At 37.9% G+C, this 17,862-nt stretch overlaps 2 protein-coding genes and 1 long non-coding RNA gene across 6 annotated transcripts; 1 reads left to right on the top strand and 2 right to left on the bottom strand.

Moving 5' to 3' along the window:
• Positions 1 to 506: 506 nt before the first annotated feature.
• On the bottom strand, positions 507 to 5,973 carry LOC103977937 (uncharacterized). The gene is made up of 8 exons (XM_009393602.3): positions 5,505 to 5,973; positions 4,256 to 4,365; positions 3,680 to 3,736; positions 3,296 to 3,595; positions 2,589 to 2,836; positions 2,145 to 2,451; positions 1,762 to 2,035; positions 507 to 892 (listed from the first exon to the last, which is right to left on the bottom strand). The coding sequence occupies exons 1-8, from the start codon at positions 5,859 to 5,861 to the stop codon at positions 638 to 640; spliced, it is 1,908 nt and encodes a 635-aa protein (XP_009391877.2). The 5' UTR covers positions 5,862 to 5,973; the 3' UTR covers positions 507 to 637.
• Positions 5,974 to 8,489: 2,516 nt separating this feature from the next.
• On the top strand, positions 8,490 to 14,662 carry LOC135633764 (protein EMSY-LIKE 3-like). Of its 4 annotated transcripts, none has more exons than XM_065143642.1 (10): positions 8,490 to 8,814; positions 10,789 to 10,988; positions 11,096 to 11,205; positions 11,309 to 11,564; positions 11,682 to 11,909; positions 11,995 to 12,063; positions 13,162 to 13,407; positions 13,502 to 13,570; positions 13,648 to 13,711; positions 14,197 to 14,662. In XM_065143642.1, exons 1-10 carry the CDS (start codon positions 8,787 to 8,789, stop codon positions 14,403 to 14,405), a joined length of 1,479 nt encoding a protein of 492 aa, XP_064999714.1. In that variant the 5' UTR covers positions 8,490 to 8,786; the 3' UTR covers positions 14,406 to 14,662. The 4 variants fall into 4 exon arrangements, with proteins under 4 accessions (XP_064999714.1, XP_064999713.1, XP_064999716.1 ...); XM_065143641.1 differs by having other exon boundaries at positions 14,194 to 14,662; XM_065143644.1 differs by lacking the exon at positions 14,197 to 14,662 and adding an exon at positions 13,794 to 13,970.
• LOC108952403 (uncharacterized) lies at positions 14,646 to 17,658 on the bottom strand. Its single transcript, XR_001977282.2, has 2 exons — positions 17,442 to 17,658; positions 14,646 to 15,031 (listed from the first exon to the last, which is right to left on the bottom strand). It is a non-coding gene; the product is annotated as an uncharacterized LOC108952403 (long non-coding RNA).
• Positions 17,659 to 17,862: the final 204 nt, after the last annotated feature.

The following is a 17,862-nucleotide window of genomic DNA, read 5'->3' as shown; positions in this document are numbered from 1 at the left end:
GTTTTGAAGATTCTAGTGCATAGATTAAACAGGTAATGATTAAAATAATTTGTATATATTCTCTTTTTCTTTTGTATTTGATCTTTGGAGGAGTAGCTCATGTAAATTTTAGGCACATCAAGAATCTTTTTAGTGGGAAGCTTCAGGGGTTAAGAGGGATAGGAATCATCTTTCATATCCATCACCAGTGATGAAGCGTGTTAGATTCATGTAAGCAACCAACAAATAATTACATGGCATGCGCTAATTAGTACGTACTAAGCCTAATCAAACCATACAGCTGGAGGGATTACAGTGTACTGAATGATTAAAGGCGATCTGCAGCCTGCTGTTTGTACAAGAAGTTGTCAAGGAGCTGTTGAGTTAGCAATTCATATCATCCATAAACCACACACAACATGACAGGAAATTGACATCGACCCTTTTATCTAATGCATCACTTCCCAGAGAAAGGTTGGAAGGTTTCGATTACAACACAGATTAACCACTGGTTAAGCATAGAAACGTAAACTAATAAACAGAACGGGTGATGCATTCGATAGCGCTATCCTCATAATACATTATCGGAGTAAAACTTTTTAATGGTATATACAATCAGGTTTGAGTATATGGCAGTTATGCCCAATCAAATTCATCCTCAAGATGAGCATGATAGCATGCACACACCAGGTCTGTAAGCCCATGCAGGTGGCAACCGTGCATACTTCTCCATTCCCGGTTGATCATCGTATGGGTGCTCCATGAGTTTCAGAAGCCTGCGAACCTCCCCATAGTCGCCTTGTTCAGCTGCATCGATGGCGCTTTGGCACAGATAGTTCCGGAGGATGTACTTTGGGTTAACAGAGTTCATCGCGGCCTTCCGTTCATCGTCCGACGTACCACTAGCAACCAACTTCAGAAGAAAGAAAGCGACCATCAGGAAAGAGTGAAATAAGCATGCTCATAGCTTCAGAGATGCCCATGCAGAGCCCGAACCTCTAAGCAATGCACCAGCCAGGCTGTGAGCCCAAGGGTTTCATGGGATGCAATACTAGCAGGGCCCCAAAATATTATGTTATCATATATAACCTAACAAAGTTGAGTCTGTTTTCACTTGCATCTTAATACAATCGGCTTTAAGCAAAGAATACAGCTAACCTCAAAACCATCAGACTGAAGGAAGTTCCTATATGCATAATAAATACACGTTTCTTGCCATGTTTTTGCCAGATTCACTTCTTTGTTACCATATGCAATCATCAAAGCATATTTGCAATGTTCTTTAGGAAGACTCAGGCACTTCTTTCCTCCACTCCATCATACATTCAAATCGTGAAGTGAAGAGAAATAACTTGCCTAGCTGCAAAACTTAAATTTGGCAACTCCTCTTTCCGCATGGGATGTATTGCTATGTCCTTAAATACCTCATAAAATCCACATGCCATTTGATTTCAACATACGTTGCCATGCTTATCTTAAAACTTCCACCTTGCTCCTTGTTGAGATTCTTGCTGTATCCTCCACTCACCATCACCACTTCTCCTAGTCTACCCTTGGTTACTCACCTTTATACTATAATTGAATGTTACCAACCATTCTTGCCCCCAATCTATAACTAATAAGCTGAACTGTTGAATTAAATTCCTAGGCTAAGCGGGTTAGGACTTCATTCTTTTGAACCTGAAGTCAGAAGACCAAAAAGAAAAAAGAGGACGAGGATGACATGGACATGTGCTACTATGAAAAATCAGAGTAAATGTATCAACCAAATGAAAATCATACCTCTTCAATATAGGTTTGCACCCAAGTGGTCCATGCCTCCTTCCGCTCCTGGCCAATGTCCAACAAAGCAGCTTTAAGAGGGACGAGGAGCTCATTTTTGGGAGTACCAGTGTCCGCTTTTATATTTGAAAGCAACCGAAAGAAGTTTGTGTAATCAACTTTGTCAACAGCCATGTTGTTGAGAAGGGTACTTATAAGTTGTTTATTGTATTTGGATAAACCTAGTTTCCTGGTCATTATGGACTGGTATTCGTCCATGAATTTGTCTCCATATCTGCAAAAAAGATGAACAGCCTAATGTCAACAATCAAACTACATGTTTTTCAAAACATAATCAACCACATTTTTCAAAATATAATCTCATCATAAACTAAAAAAATTACCTTTCCATAGCATAGTTTGCCTCCTCTTTGCTGATCAATTGTGCAGCCGATAAGGTTGCAGTAAATTGTGCAATATTCCACAAGCCAATATCAGGCTGGTTTGCAAAACAGTACCTCCTCCCAGGAAGGTCTGTAGTATTTGGAGTATAACTTGGATCAAATGCATCCAGAAAACCAAAAGGCCCGTAGTCAATGGTCAGACCCAACACACTCATGTTATCGGTGTTCAGAACACCATGGGTGAAGCCAACTCCTTGCCAACTGGCAATCAAGGAAGCAGTGCGCTCAGCAACCTCAACTGACCAAGCTGATAAGATCCATGCAAAAAACAGACAGTCAAATATTTAAGTATTTCCAGAAAATATTGACATTTTTATTCATAGCATACAATATTTGACAGATTTAGAGATCAACCTTAGCAGATGCACATATGAAGAACATTACCTGCATACTTGTTAGATGTCAGATCCACTATCAAAGAGCCCTCGACACCGACCTCAAAAGACAAGTCATCACTTTTGCTCATTTTCTCAATATGGGGAAAATGATGGCAAATTGTGTAATCTGCCAAAGTTCGAACAAGATCAAGGTCTTCTTTTCCCCTAGAGGCATGAATTTGATATGAACCAAAACGCAAGAAGGACTGAGCAACACGGCAAACAATTGCACCAGGTTCATCCTTAGGATTGCCGCTGCAAGGCCCATGAGCATATATAAGGATGATTACATAACATAGAAAAGCTAAGAATTTAAGATAAAATATGGATATTTAAAACACACAAGTAGCATCACAAGGTTTATATGAGAGGACCTGAAGTCTTTAAAGTAACAAAACCTGAATATTCTGTCTATGCATTGTGCTCTTCTGTGAACTTTCATACGTAAAAAATGCTACCATCACGTACCTCATATTAAAAAAAAAAAAAGATGACAGGAAAAAACAGATCCATTTGGAAGGATATGCCCAAAGATGTAACTGTCTTCTGATTTGTGCTACTATGAAGTAATAGTCTATTGACCTGGGATCACTACCCTGTGATTCTAAATAGTATCAACTGTGCTATAACCCCTTCATGAAAAGTGTGTAGTGCTGCCATTTGTTAGATGTACAGAGGAAAAAGTAGCCATAAAAATGTTCAACAGTAACATACTCGTAAAACATGTCTCGACTAACAAATTTGCCAGTGGTAACAAGAGAGAGTGCACGAGTAGTGGGAATTCCTAGTCCAATCATTGCCTCACTGCAAAGAAATTCACGAATGCTGCTACGAAGGACTGCCAGACCATCTGCAAATCGGCTATAAGGAGTCTTCCCAGCACCCTTAAGCTGCAATTCCCATCTTTCGCCTCGAGAATTTAGAAGTTCACCAAGAGTAATTGCGCGTCCATCCCCTAGCTGACCAGCCCACACACCAAATTGGTGACCCCCATAGCACTGTGCATAAGGTAACCTACAAAAGATAATAATTTAGAGCATCATCACAGTTGAAGCTGAGAGAAAGGTACACGACCAAAGTTTATCATTTAATACTAACCCTCCCTTTAGAGGTAATGCTCCAGAGAATATTAAAGGGAAATCAGGCCGCTCAAATCTGTAACCATACATGAGGGTAGAGTCAAAATAGAGCTCCATTGAAATAACATATTACCCGAGAGAACTAGTCAACAAATCCATGCAAAGCCATCTAAAAATGGAACTATCCAAGATTCCCAAGTGTCTTTAAATAATTGAAGATGAAAAATAAATCTTACGAGTCAAAATATTCTTATATATGCTTTAGGCAATAGATTCAGGCAACTACAACGTAGTATGGATGATGTGATCCAGGTACTGGGGAATGAGAACAGATGAATAGGTATTTGATTCCTGGGGAAACTTGTTCGTCAAGTCATATTATTGCAAACCAACCGAAGATGCAAGACATGACACTTGAATTGCCAAATAGTTAATGTAAACATGAAACGAACTTGTGATTATGCAGGTTTTAGAGAAAAGTCTAGATTTGAGCAATAATTTATCTAATTGGTGAAAAATGTTGATTACTTAGCTGAAAATTTTACATATTTTAGAATTTAAACAGCTGAAGAACAGAGCTAGTCAAGATGCCCACTCTTTTGGATCCAAATCAAGCAATTCAGCAACTGATTCTGACCAAGCTACAAGCTCAGGACTTTCCACTTCAGCAGATGGAGATACTTTACTGTAACATGCATGAAGCACCTGAAAACCATTTGAAAACAGATCAGCTATTTTCTAAAGTTCAAATATTAGCTGCAAACAGAAACTTGTTATTGTTGGTCAAACATATGCAATTATGTTTAAAAGAAAGCTAACTACAGGAAACAAAATTATATTATTAATTATACCAGTTGGAAGATCGGTAACTCTGAGATGTGTTTTTGAACAGAAGGTGGATAATATTATAGTCAGCAAGAATTACCACTCCACTACCAAATATTCTTTCAAAATAATACTCATTATGCAAAGATCTTCAAACAACAACCCATGCATTGATCTCTTATTAAATCTTTCTCGATGCCAATTAGGTAGCTGACAAACAGAGAGCACAAAACTTTGTAAAATCAACGTATCTCTGCTGATACAGCAAGAAAATATCCATTAGAGGACTTTCAGTTTATTTTAGTTATGCGGAAGTCTTCAATTCAAGCTTATTAAAATCCAACATGATGGCTTTCATAAGTACTACAGAAAGTTTAGAAACTAGACTGGGGCTTAGGAGACCTAGAAAGCAAACAATCAAGGAAATGAAACAATTTCTCTTGGATGCTTTATCCAGACCGGACAGCGGCGAAGAACAAGGGCAAGAAAGGCAGAACGATAGCACAAGATACCGGATCGATTGCAGCCAAACATAGATTAAGCTTAAGGCGCTAAGAAATTCAAATATGTCCTTGATTTGTGTATGCTTCTTATTTACATGTTGCATAAGATAAACCAACAAAAGAAATTATAACTTCTGCACATATACAAAGCGTAGACAGGATGGCTAATTTTTTTACATGGAAAATAAAATGTGTGGTGGAAATTGCAGGAGTAAACACGTCCTGCAAATGAAATAAGTAAAAACATCCACGCTCCAGACACTGACACATCTTAAAAAACGGTTCTTCTTAGATGAATTAGGACCACGACTCTATTCGTCTAAGTGTCGATCTTGATCGAGAAGCAAGATCCAAACCCACTAGGTCGGTGTTGCGATCAAAGGGTAATATTTTTCATGAATTATTCCCGCAAATAAGTTGAAATTGATCGATACACTAAAAACAATAAGAAGAACATTCGGAGACAATAGCGAGTGAGTCCTAAAACAATCAGTGTAAGAAAGGAAGAAGAAGTACCTGGCGAGGGATCGTATCGGATCTTGGATCACCAGGCAGCTCCCGCACGAAGGAGTGGTCCCAATTAAACTCCTCGAGCTTCAACCGCACGCCCTTTCCGCCATCGGCGAGCGCGGCCGGAGATTCCGCCGCCGGATCCCGCGCCTCCGTCTTGGACTCCATGGAATGGCTTCGTGATCCTCCGATCTGTCGATCGGGTCTCCGAGAACCCCGTCGCTCCAACGGCCGCCGATTCAGGTGCCAGCCCCAGCGAAGAGCGGATCGAGAGATTGGGCTGGAGAAGAAGGTCTTGGGAAAGGCGGCGAGAGGAGGAACGTGACGAACGAGGGGTAGAAAGGCGAGATGGCAGAGCAGCATGGCCCCTTTGGGGGTGTGAAGACTCCGCCCCTTTTGTAGGAGTCGGCGTCTCGTGCGATGCGAGCGGGGAGCAGAGTAATCGTTGCTGCGGTGGTCAAAGCTCACGAGCTGGCGCTCGCACGGGCGAACCGAGCCTCGGCCCGCACGTGCTCTTGCCGTCTCACGATCACACATATTGGCAACGAGGAATTAAAGGGGAAAAAAACAGGGAAAAAAAATTAATCGCAAGAGGGTTCCCCAAGAACAACGATGGCTTAAACTGTTCCACCATGTGACTCGAAATATCGAATTAAGGAGAACAAGGGAAAATTAATTACTCACAACGTTATTCTAACATCGAATTATGGTCCTAAATTCATAATAAAATAAAAATAATAATATAGTTATTATTATAATCATGTTCGAGGGGAATTATCAAAGTTTGAGATGTTTTTGTCAAAGTTGATCTGTTACACTCGAAAATAATATATCTCAAAATATATCAAATTTGATTATTATTTTTAAAAAAACCTCTACTAAAATACTTGTTATGATTTTGTTCTATTGGAGTTGTGAAAGTTTAAGACCGTTTGTTGGAAGTTAACATCGTTAGTACTCAAAAATAAATAAAAATATATTAGTTCACAAAATAAAGTAAAAACGTGCCAACTTTGATAATTAATTATCTTAATTTTTATAAAATAAAAATATATAGTTTTTGTTGGAATCATGATTTGGAAGAATTACGAAAGTTTGAGATAGTTTGATTAAGGTTAACTCGTTATTACACCCATTCAAAAAAATAACTATAAATACATCAAATTAGATATTTAATTATCCTAACACCATTACATTCTAATAAAATTATAAAAGTTTGATATATTTGATTGAAGTTGACTCCATTACACTCCAAGAATAAATTAAAATTACACTTGTTTATAAAAACATATCAAATTATAATTAATTAAATTTATCAAAAAATAAAGTACATTAAAATATTTTATAGATTCATATTACAGTAGAATTATGAAAGCTTGAGGTTGTTCGACAAAAATTGACCAAATATACTAAAAAAGAAATTAAAATACACTCATTCTACAATCAGATTGTAGTTGAGTTTAAAATAGAGTGTCTTTAGGTAACCTTGTCTAAAATATTTTTAACTTGAACACTTGTATCCACATATTTGATCGTAATACTTTTTTATAAACCTTTTATATTTTTTGAAGAATTTAGAAGTATTATTTTTAAAATTTTAAAAATATTTTTGAATAAATAAGGGATAAAATGGGAAGAAAGGAAGAGAGAAGTGTCTAAGGAGGAGTAGGAGAAAAATAACTCAAAAAGATAAGGAAAAAAAGAAAACTAGACCCACCTACTTTTGTTGTATATAAGGTTATTTTCGTTCTTAACGAAGTCACAAGATCGTCAAATCTTATATTCTAATTTCGAGAAGCTTGCTTTAGTCCATAAATGAACCTAAGCAACCTATGTATCTTATCTGGATAATCCTTGGACACGAATCTCTCATATTATATCATATACATCTTCTCCTCGAGGTTATAATTGAAAAATACAATTTTCACGTCTATCTATTAAATCTCATAATCATAATGTATTGTAATAACTAATAGAATTCATATGAATTTTAACATGACGGCAAATGAGAAGGTTTTGTCGTAGTTAATACATTGGCTTTGATGATACCCTTTAGTCACTAGCTTTGCTTTATAGATCTTTACTTTTCCATCTACTTCGATCTTCTTCTTAAAATCCATTTGCAACCGATGGGTACAATACCATCAGATGCATCAATTAGGTTTCAAACCTTGTTGGATTACATTAAATCTATCCCAAAATTCATGGCTTATTGTCACTTCCTAAAGCCTATACTCATAATAATCTTTTCGTAGATCTAATGATCAATATTCACAAGAGTTTAAAAATATTGACTCAAATAAAATCAAATCAATAGGAAAAAATAATAACACAAATTTCTCCTTATTCCTAACAAAAAGAAATTCATTCAAATAGAAAAAAAAATCTTGCATAAAAATGATTATGAGCAATGCGAATAATAAGTCAAAAGTCAAAATGTTCAAATAAAATACTTAATTTGTAAGAAAAAAATCATATTAAGTGAAAAAAAACTCGGGGATTCATAGTGAAGTCAACAAAAAAAAAATCACGAATCAAGAGATTATTAAAATAAAATATTATTTTTGATGCATTTCGTGACTCTAAATTATACTTGTCAATATTACATCAATAGCGTGAATTTAATTATCACTTTTTACTTATCAATTAATGTTGTATTCATCATTACTGTATTTTTAAATATTTGTTATGATTCTTAATTCAAATTAGTCGATGATTCTCATGTTTAGAACGGATGTTAATGGAGACGATCCATTCGTAAGGGCACGTACGATGTTTTCGAACCGTGCAAGGATAAATACGTAAAAGCAGAAACAACGCTAACTCACTGGAATCTCATTCGGATTCGGATCTTAAGTGAAATCCGGCTCGTTAGCGATATCCCCATCCATTACCCGTAATCCCCGCCCTCGCGTATGACGGGACTCAAAAAATATACGCATCCTCTCATATAAAGCGTTGGAATCCGCCTTTTTACGGAATTCCGTTTCGAACCCTCCCTCCCCCCTCTTTGCTTCCCGTCGCCTCCTCTGCCTTCCCCTCGCCTCCGATCCCTCTCGACCCCCCTCCTCTCGCATCCCTAATTACTTCTCGCTCGATTCGGAATTTCGATCGAATTCGCGTTCTTATGCTCGTCTTCTCGTGAAGAGCGGAGGGAAATCGATTTAGAAGCGGCGGTTCTCTCTTTTCTCCGCAGGAAATTGGTTCTTGGTCTCTCTTCCATTTCGACGTGATTGCAGTCGTTAGGGTTCACGCGGTGGAGGATTTGGTTCCGAGAAGACCCACATCATGGCGTTCGATCCATCCGATAGCAGCGGTGAGCGTTACTTGGCATTCTTGATCCGATTCGTGATTTAGGGTTTTGTATTTGCGATAAAAATCGTTGGCTCTCTTTGTGCGATATCGCTCTTAACGAAGTGGTCGTGCTGCAACTCCGTGGATCAGCTCTGTTTGCTAAGAGAAACGCTAGGTTGGAGAATTAGGGTTTTGAGTTTGATATGCGGCAAATACTTGGGTCGTGTCGTAGAACGGAACTGTAAACTTCGTCTTTCAGCATGTATTTCCTAGGTCAGCGTTCCGTTTCTTTGAACATCTGTTTACGTAGGGGTTTGAGATTCTAATTGGGTGTAGAAGATGTTTTTCTTTTGCATTAAAAGACTCGTAATATATGAAGTTGTTGAAGATATCAAAGTTAGGGCTGTTGCGTAAGATATGCAGCAGCATGAATTGCCATGCTGTATCTTGTACTTTTCATTCGCATGTTGAATTCAGTAATTGGTTCAATGACAGAAAAGCTACATTTGATTCTGTAGGATATAGACAGATGAGTACAGTTAGAACATGCATGTCAAATTCAAGAGTTGATTGGAAGTGTCTGGAAATTTTATTTAACTCTTTGATTATGTGATCATGTCAACTTCTGATTATAATTTGGTTACAGCAAGTGTTAAAGATCGCCGGACTCAAATGTCATGCTGAGAGCGCAAGAGCTATAAATAATTACTATATTCATTTTGCATTCAGTTATTTCTGTTAAAATATTTTGGTTTCAGTGCAGGATTCTAGTTTTCTCCAGGTTTCTAGTCCTGATTCTAGAGGAAACTGATGGCCATTTGTTGCTAATTTTGGATGTACACATTGATGCTTGTTTCATGGAGTCTGGATATTGCATAATTTGTACAGCAGAATTGTTGTTTGTAAGACTTAAAATTGCTTTTATGTTTATTTTTGGCCCTTGCAAGCTTTTTTACTGCTCTAATATGATGAGCCTTGTATTTTGAGATTTCACATTAGATGATTGTGTCCCTAACAAACACAGTCTTCGATGGACTTCTTGAATTTGTTTTGATAATAGTTAAATATCCTTCAGTCTAGACTTGTTTATGTCTTCTAGTAAATTGCAAGAAGAAGCTAAAATATGGGTGATAGATGGGCCAAGTTTGATCCAGCTTGCTTGTAAATTTAATTTAAATTTTGTTGGGTAGATAGCAGCTCAGTTTAAGCTTGCATAAATGTTAAGAGGAACCAAACTTGAACTTGCAACCTGGTCTTGAGCCCAAGCTACCCTCAAGTGCAATAATCCATATATTTAACTGGCTTACTTGCAAACATTGGCTTTACACTCTTTCCTCTGTTTGCACTTTGTTGGCAAGACGAGGATGTAAGCATATGATAAATAAGAACTTCAGAGTGATGCCTTTGATGATGAGAAAGGCTTAGATGAAAGATTCAGTTATTGTGGAAGCAGCAAGGCATATGACATATTTTTTCTGATTTTGTGCATATTTCTTATAAGATCCAACAATTATTTATGATGCGGCTACAATTTGAATATCAGCCTACCACTGTAATTGGAAGCTTTAGTAATGGAACTTAAGTCTACCACTGCCCGATTGCATGTATCTTTTTCTTCGTCTAGTATTTGTAGATTAATCTCAGGAAATTTGGGGTGTAGTAGTCATCAGCTCCTCAAGCAGGATGGAGGTCTAGATGATGCGAAACTTCAACTGTTGGTGTAGACATTAATGTATATGTTATTTGTCATGAAGAAGGTTTGATCAGTTGCAAATAAGTAGCCTTGGTATGCCAACTTTGTTTTTACCAGCTTAATTTAAATGCCACCATTTTGCACTTTTTTCGCCAAGACGCCAACTAAATGCATGAGTATTCACAGACCTTCCAAAGCTATTCACTGTGCAACATATTTGCTCAGCTTCTTTTACACATCTCCTTTGTGATAGGATGCATGGAAGCTGATGCTACTGATTTTGTCGTTGCTATTTGGCTGCAGGAACTGATGATGATCTTCCACCAACTCATCAGAACAGGGGCATAAGAGGACATGTGACTGGTAATGGAAGAAATATTGTTGGTGCTATTCCCTATGCTAGGATGCAGAATGATATGGAGTTTCAGATACATCGAATCGAGCAAGAAGCATACAGTTCAATTCTTCGAGCATTTAAGGCTCAATCTGATGCCATTACTTGGGTATCCATAAATTGACCATAACTGACCTTATTATTGTTGATTTCTTTTGCTTTTTACATGCAAATCTTAGTTACAAGTTGGCTTCATGATGGAACATATACATTCAGGAGAAAGAAAGTCTAATAACTGAACTTAGAAAGGAGCTGAGAGTGTCAGATGAGGAACACAGAGAACTATTAAGTAGGGTCAATGCTGATGACATAATTCGAAGGATAAGGTTTGTTAAGGAACAGATATCTGAAATTTTTGGTTGAAGATATGTTTTTGGCTTCGTTCCTTTTCCAGCTATAAGTTGCTCTTGTGAACTATTTCTTAAATAGGGAATGGAGGCAAGCAGGTGGGCTCCAATCTGGAGTGCTTAACAATGTTCAACCAGATGGTGGCAGGCAAGCACCAAGCCCCACCATCTCAGCTTCTCGGAAGCGGCAAAGAACGTCACAGCCAGCACGTTCTTTGTCTTTGGATGCACCATCTCCTGGTCTGTACTCACAACCTATTGCATCTTCCATGCAGCCGTCGTTATCGACTGCAAAAAGGGTAGCTGCAACAGGAGCGAAGGGCAAAAAACCTAAATCGGTGAGTGGTTAGGATGTTGAAAATGTACGTAAAATATTTGTTTCTTAATCCCGTATATTATTTGAATATTCTTACAGTTGTCATATGCCATCTGTTAAATTTATACTTAAATTGCAGGGTCAGGGATTGCCCAGTGCATCTTCGATGAAGTCCATGCAGTATTCTTCTGCAGGTCCTAGTGGAAGGGGCCTAATTGCAAATAGGAACTCTTCTGGTGCTCCTGTTATAGTCGAACCAGCTAAAAAAGCACCATATGATCCACTAATTGGGCGAATAGTCATGACTAGGTGGCCCGCAGATAATCACTTTTATGAAGCCGTCATCACTGATTATAATCCGGTCGAAGTAAGCTTGTTAAGTTTTTCTATGTCTTTATTGTTTTTGCGAGTGCATTGGCAGTTAGAAATTTCTGATTATCAGCATTTCACAGGGTCTGCATGCTCTGGTCTATGATAAGGGCACAAACAACGAGACGTGGGAATGGGTCAATTTAAAAGAGGTAAGTTGATTGCTTTTATGATGCCACAGCTACTTTGGTTCTTTAAGTGATCAGAAATGAAGTGTTTTCTTCTTATTTTTGCAAAAAGTATGTACATGTTGTGCTGATGGCAGTTATAGCATTGGAATTTTACCTCTTATGTTAGCTTGGTCATTGCATATGTCTAATGTTCACATTATGCTCTAAGTTGAAAATTTGTGGTGATCCACCATTATGAGCAGATGCGTGAAAAAATGGATTGACGTTTTAGGACTTGTCATAATGCATTGCTAGCCAAAGCACTCTCTGCATTCTATGCTTATTAGTTATATTGAAGATGTCCAAAATATTTGGTGATATTTACTGGTTATCTTTGTTTGTCAAATTTGTGGTGAGTCAGCGACCATTGGATTGATTAGGGATGATCGGCTAATCCGTTATTCTTCTTCAAGACATTGACTGTATGATTGTAGCTATTATTGTCGTATTTCTTGAGTTTGTTTACCTTGCATTATCTTACACATTTTTTCGTAACTTACTGATAGAGTTAGTACCTATAGCTGCCATCTCTTGGTTTGTAAGCCTAATTCAACTTAAATAAGGTTAGGTAGAGTTTGAAACTATGCAGAAAGCCCAAGAGCCCCTAGAATAAGATGGAAATTTTATTAGACAATTATTTTTCTTTTGAGTTCGTGATGCCGAAGTTTGCCAGAATTAGAACAGAAGGATGTTGTTGTTTGAGGTTCATTTTCCTAGGGTAATTGAATGTAATGGACTCAAAGAAGTACATTTTCTCCATATTGTATCTTTTATTTCTTTCATCTATTTAGTTGTTAGTTGTGCGCTTCCACATTTACATAAATGAAGTAAAGATAGGATTTTGCTTTAGCCCAAAATTATTCTGCTAGCCTGTGGTTCACTTCAACACACTTAACTCAGAAGGTATCCTTCCAATGTGATGGTAAAAATGAAGATTTACAACAAAAAGTATGTATATTGTTCAACATGAGAATCATTATATTTATAAAAAAAATCAAAACCAACGAATAATTTATGAGCTTGCTAATTTTGATTTCATCAATGCTTCAACTTTTAATTTTGGGGCTTACCCGATTGCAGATTTCCCCTGAAGATATAAGATGGGAGGGTGAGGACCCAGATATTAATTATCAGCCTGGGCAAGGTGCACCAGGTCGCAAGATCAAGAAATCCACTGGCCGTGGCGACGCCATTCCAGGTGCCGGAAGGGGAAGAGAAACTATCAAGAATCAGCCTAAGAAAGATTTTCCGACGTCTCAAAATGGCATCAGCAAGAAGAACACTGGCGACATCGAGATACTTCACACTGAGACTCTCATAAAGGAAGTATGTTTTCTTAAAAGTTTAGTGAACGTGGTTTAACAGTCGGTCAGTGTTTTTTTCTCATGTAACAGAATATTCTGTTTCCTGTTCCAATCAGGTGGAGAAGGTTTTTGGCGCCAGCCATCCTGATCCTCTTCAGATTGAGAAAGCAAAAAAAGTGTTGAAAGTACGAAAACTATGCCAACTTTCAGTACTCAGCAGCTGTGTTTTTATGGATAAAAATTGAGGTACTCATGTTTGCAGGACCATGAACAATCACTAATCGATGCAATTGCAAGACTTGCCGATGCATCCGACGGCGAAAGAGGTAATTATGCGTAAACCCATTATTCTTTTTTTAAGTTCTGAATGAGATCCTTATGCATCTAAACCTATTTTATTATATGCAGTTAATGATAATCTTTTGTGTTTCTAAAGCTTTCCACATACAGTAAAGCAGAACCAGTTGGTCTGGTTGAGATATGTATTCATTCAATAGGCTGGTTATAGAAATTGGTATCGATTGCTTACTGATTACATGTAAAGCATAACAAGATTATTGGTATCCGTAGTTAATTCTTTTCCTTTCTTTGGCGTACTCCCAATTACTAAATCGAAGATAGTACACATGAAACTTCCACTGCATGTTGTTTTTGGTGGTTCTAGGAGATCCAGGTGCTTTTGATATCTGTATGTATCAACACTTGACAGCAGCGACTCTTCACAAGTTGCCATCTACAACCATGCTGAAATGTTACTAGTCTAAAAACCTTATTTGTGGGACAAACATGCTTTCTTTTGTTGTGGCAGAAGACGACGAGCACCAGTTTTCACATGAGCAGTACATGGAGCGAGATGGGGAATGGAGAAATGAGCAGTACGGTGGGAAGCAGCACAGAGCTAATCATCATGAGGACGACATGATTACAGGTGAAGGTGGAGAAGACTCGGATGGCCATCATTTGATCGGGGATGGTGTCGCATCAGGCTACCAGCATCACGGCGACAATGATGACACGTAACTGTATCTCTCCCGCTGCCTTTAGACGCCTGCCCCATGGCTGTACTAAAGGCAAATTTGCTTCCTACGCCGAAGAAGAAGCGCATATTCTTTTGGCCATCTCTGAGGGAAATATGCCGAGGAACTGTGCTTCCTAATATTGTTTTATTTATAGCTTTTGTAACTTTGTAAATGCTTAGAACGGTTGCCATGTTTTAGCATTGATGTAGTTGCACAAATGCATCCTCAGTTATGGTAGCAATTATTCACGAGAATCAATATTTTCTTTTTCTTTTGGGATAAAATATAGATACAATAGGTGACGTTAGCCTCGTGGCTCCCCGGTAAGGTATGGCCCATATGATAAAGCACTTGGGAAGAGAGGAGTTTGTATCTGATAGTCCTCTCACATTTTGATGATATATATGTTGCTCATCTTGCGGATCAAAAAAGAAGAGAAGCTTGTACGGTTTTCTGAGACTTACTTTCCAACTCCTACCACAACAAGGGATAAAATGTTCCGTCAAAAGTAGCTGCATCTCTACATCGGTGGGAAATAGGGAACTCCTTCCGGCAGCGGCATTTTGACTTAACAAAATCGACCACGCTATTGCTGATGATCCATCATCATTGACCACCGACCAAAACCTACACATTCATGAGGTTATTGAAAAGGTATCAGAAGTTGCAATAATGCACTAAACTGAATTGTAAATCTCAAATCTGGTATCATACAAAAAAAAAAAGTCATTTCAGCAAATGCTTGTACTACAAAAAAACACTGGAAGATGATGTTTTCGCGAAACCTGCAAAGTTTGCAAATGCTCTGACAACAGTGCTGTGTACTTGCTTTCAATTTCTAGTGAGAACTAAAATGCATTCTGTATTATGTATTTATGTATCAAGATTACACGATATTGACCGTGTCATGGATGCTTTCAGAAACCGCAGTTGCCATATATTGAACTGACAGCTTCATGAATCATGGAGAACGCGTGGATGTCTGTCAAAAAATTAAATCATCGAGCAGTCAAATTAAATAAAGTCGAGAAACAAACTGTTCTTCTGTGATATAAAGTATGCATGTGTTTGTGAAAAAGTAGAATTATTCATATGCTCGTATAAGTAGAGTTATACATTCAAGTGATTATCGATGGAAAGTCCATGCTGTTTTATCTCTTTCTCTTTCAACGATAATACTATAGACTTCACATCATCGAGATTCCAAAATTCATCACTATCATGAAAAACTTCAAATACAAAACTCTAATAGATAATTAATCCACTCAAAGCACGGAAGAAACTAAGCACGACCACACATTGAAGTTGCAAGTTAAAAAATGTCTAAACCAAATGAAGGCCACAGATGTAAAGATGAGAGATGATAGAAAATGCACCTCAGTAACATAATAGCTCGACGAAGTCCATGAAAATGTTAATATATGCTTTTGAAAGATAAGAGATGATAGAAAATGCACTTCGGTAACATAATAGCTCGACGAAGTCCACGAAAACGTTAATACATGCTTTTTAGGATCCATCCATTCGCTGACTGATCGCCTTGCATCCTTGTTACTGATATATATCTTTCCCATACATACTACAACAAGAACTAGAGGGCTTCATCATCAACATTTGTAAGGGGGTGTGACACGTGGACAACTGATGTCATATCCTACTCTGATGCCTCGTCAACTTGACATGTAAGATGAGTGACTCATGCAATCGATACGATGGTGCCAACCGCAATGCCTGATAGTTTATGTGACTAATCATGCCAGGTAATGTCTGGCAATGTTGTGAAACCACTCCCACAATGATTACCAAGTTACGATTCAAGTGCTATCTCACCTAGAATCCTTCGAATCCTAAATCATGCTTTTTAACCTTTGTCAGGCATGTACCTAACGTAATTTTTTTACAACATCCTTTGTTGGATCCATTAATCTCCCGACACCAAGTATGCAACAAACTTGTAATCAAACCAAGGATGGCTCCGAATCTTGGACATCTTGGACAATCGAATCCAAAATCACGCTTCTTAACCTTTGTCTGGCATGTGCCCAATGTAATTTTTTTACAACATCCTTTGCTGGATCCATTTATCTCCCGACACCAAGTATACGACAGACTTGTACTCGAACCAAGGTTGGCTTCGAATCTTAGACATCTTAGACAATCGAATCCTAAATCACACTCCTTAATTTTTACAACATCCTTGTGACAAACTTGGAATCGAACCAAGGTTGGCTGAATTAGACAATCAAATTCTTCTTTAACCAACACAAAGCAAAAGGAACTATAATGACCAAGCAAGTCATATAATTCGGTAAGCTTCCTACTGAACTTATCATCTGTTTACAATAACATCACTGACGAGAAAGCATACGCAAATAAGAAATAGAGAAGGGATTTAATTGATTTGATTCTTCTCTCTTGCTCTCTCGTGAATGACTGCAACTGACTAAGGTCTATAACAGATGAAGCTCATCATTAGCATATTGACATGTATTTCGAGGATTCACATCTATCAACATGTGATTGGACCGGCGATACAAACAACAGACAAAAGAGAGAAGAATAAACTGATGAAGAAAGTAGTATAAGCAGATAATCTTACCAGCCACTATCAGCAATAGTAATGGAAATTTCAGTTTCATTATGTTAAACTTGGACCAACACAAAGATGGTCAAGCATTTCTGTGAATCCAGTTGGTTCTTTCGAGGGAAACAATTATCCATCTGTCCATCGGAAGATGATACAGAAAAATCTACAAAAACAAGAACCGGATCATCCCATGCTGAGGATTCATCTGGACAGAGGGATCGAATTCCGCGATGGTATATCCCTAAATTACTAAGTAAAAGCAACGCAAAGCAAAGCCCTGATCCGATAGATCTCGCGATCGACTGGTATTTCACACAATTAATTCAAAAGATTTAAAGAATTCATCGACATATTCCATGGATTACATGCATTGACGATCGGAAAAAGATGGATCAAATTAGCCAAAAGCAACGCAGCGATGATCGCGGAGGAAGAAGAAGAATCGCGCACCTGTTGATGAGCTCTTTCTTGATCGGGTTTGGCCTCTGGCGAAACCCTCTAGAAAGATTCATGGTGTAAATAGGGTTTGAATAGATCCATGGGGGAGAGAGACGGAGAGAGAAGAGAGAGAGAGAGAGAGAGAGAGGTAGACTTTGATGCTTTCTTTCTCCGGGCGAGGAGACTTCCGATTGATGAGAAGGAATGAGACGCGTTGCGGTTGGGGAATAAAGAGGGAAGACGTGCCTGAATTAGGTCTTAAAAAAGGGATTTTTATTATATATTTATATTTATCTAATTTTAAAAATGCTTATAATATCTCTTCGGTGAACCCTCATTAACCACTAATGATAATGATCATGATGTTAATAACCACTTGAAATTAAAAAATGATTATTTTTTTTAAGATTAATTTTTCTTTCACCATATACTT

Source organism: Musa acuminata, chromosome BXJ3-3, assembly GCF_036884655.1.
Source record: "Musa acuminata AAA Group cultivar baxijiao chromosome BXJ3-3, Cavendish_Baxijiao_AAA, whole genome shotgun sequence".
NCBI classification, from domain to species: domain Eukaryota; kingdom Viridiplantae; phylum Streptophyta; class Magnoliopsida; order Zingiberales; family Musaceae; genus Musa; species Musa acuminata.
The sequence above is the reverse complement of the archived record's forward strand: the minus strand, read 5'-3'. Positions and strand labels throughout refer to the sequence as shown.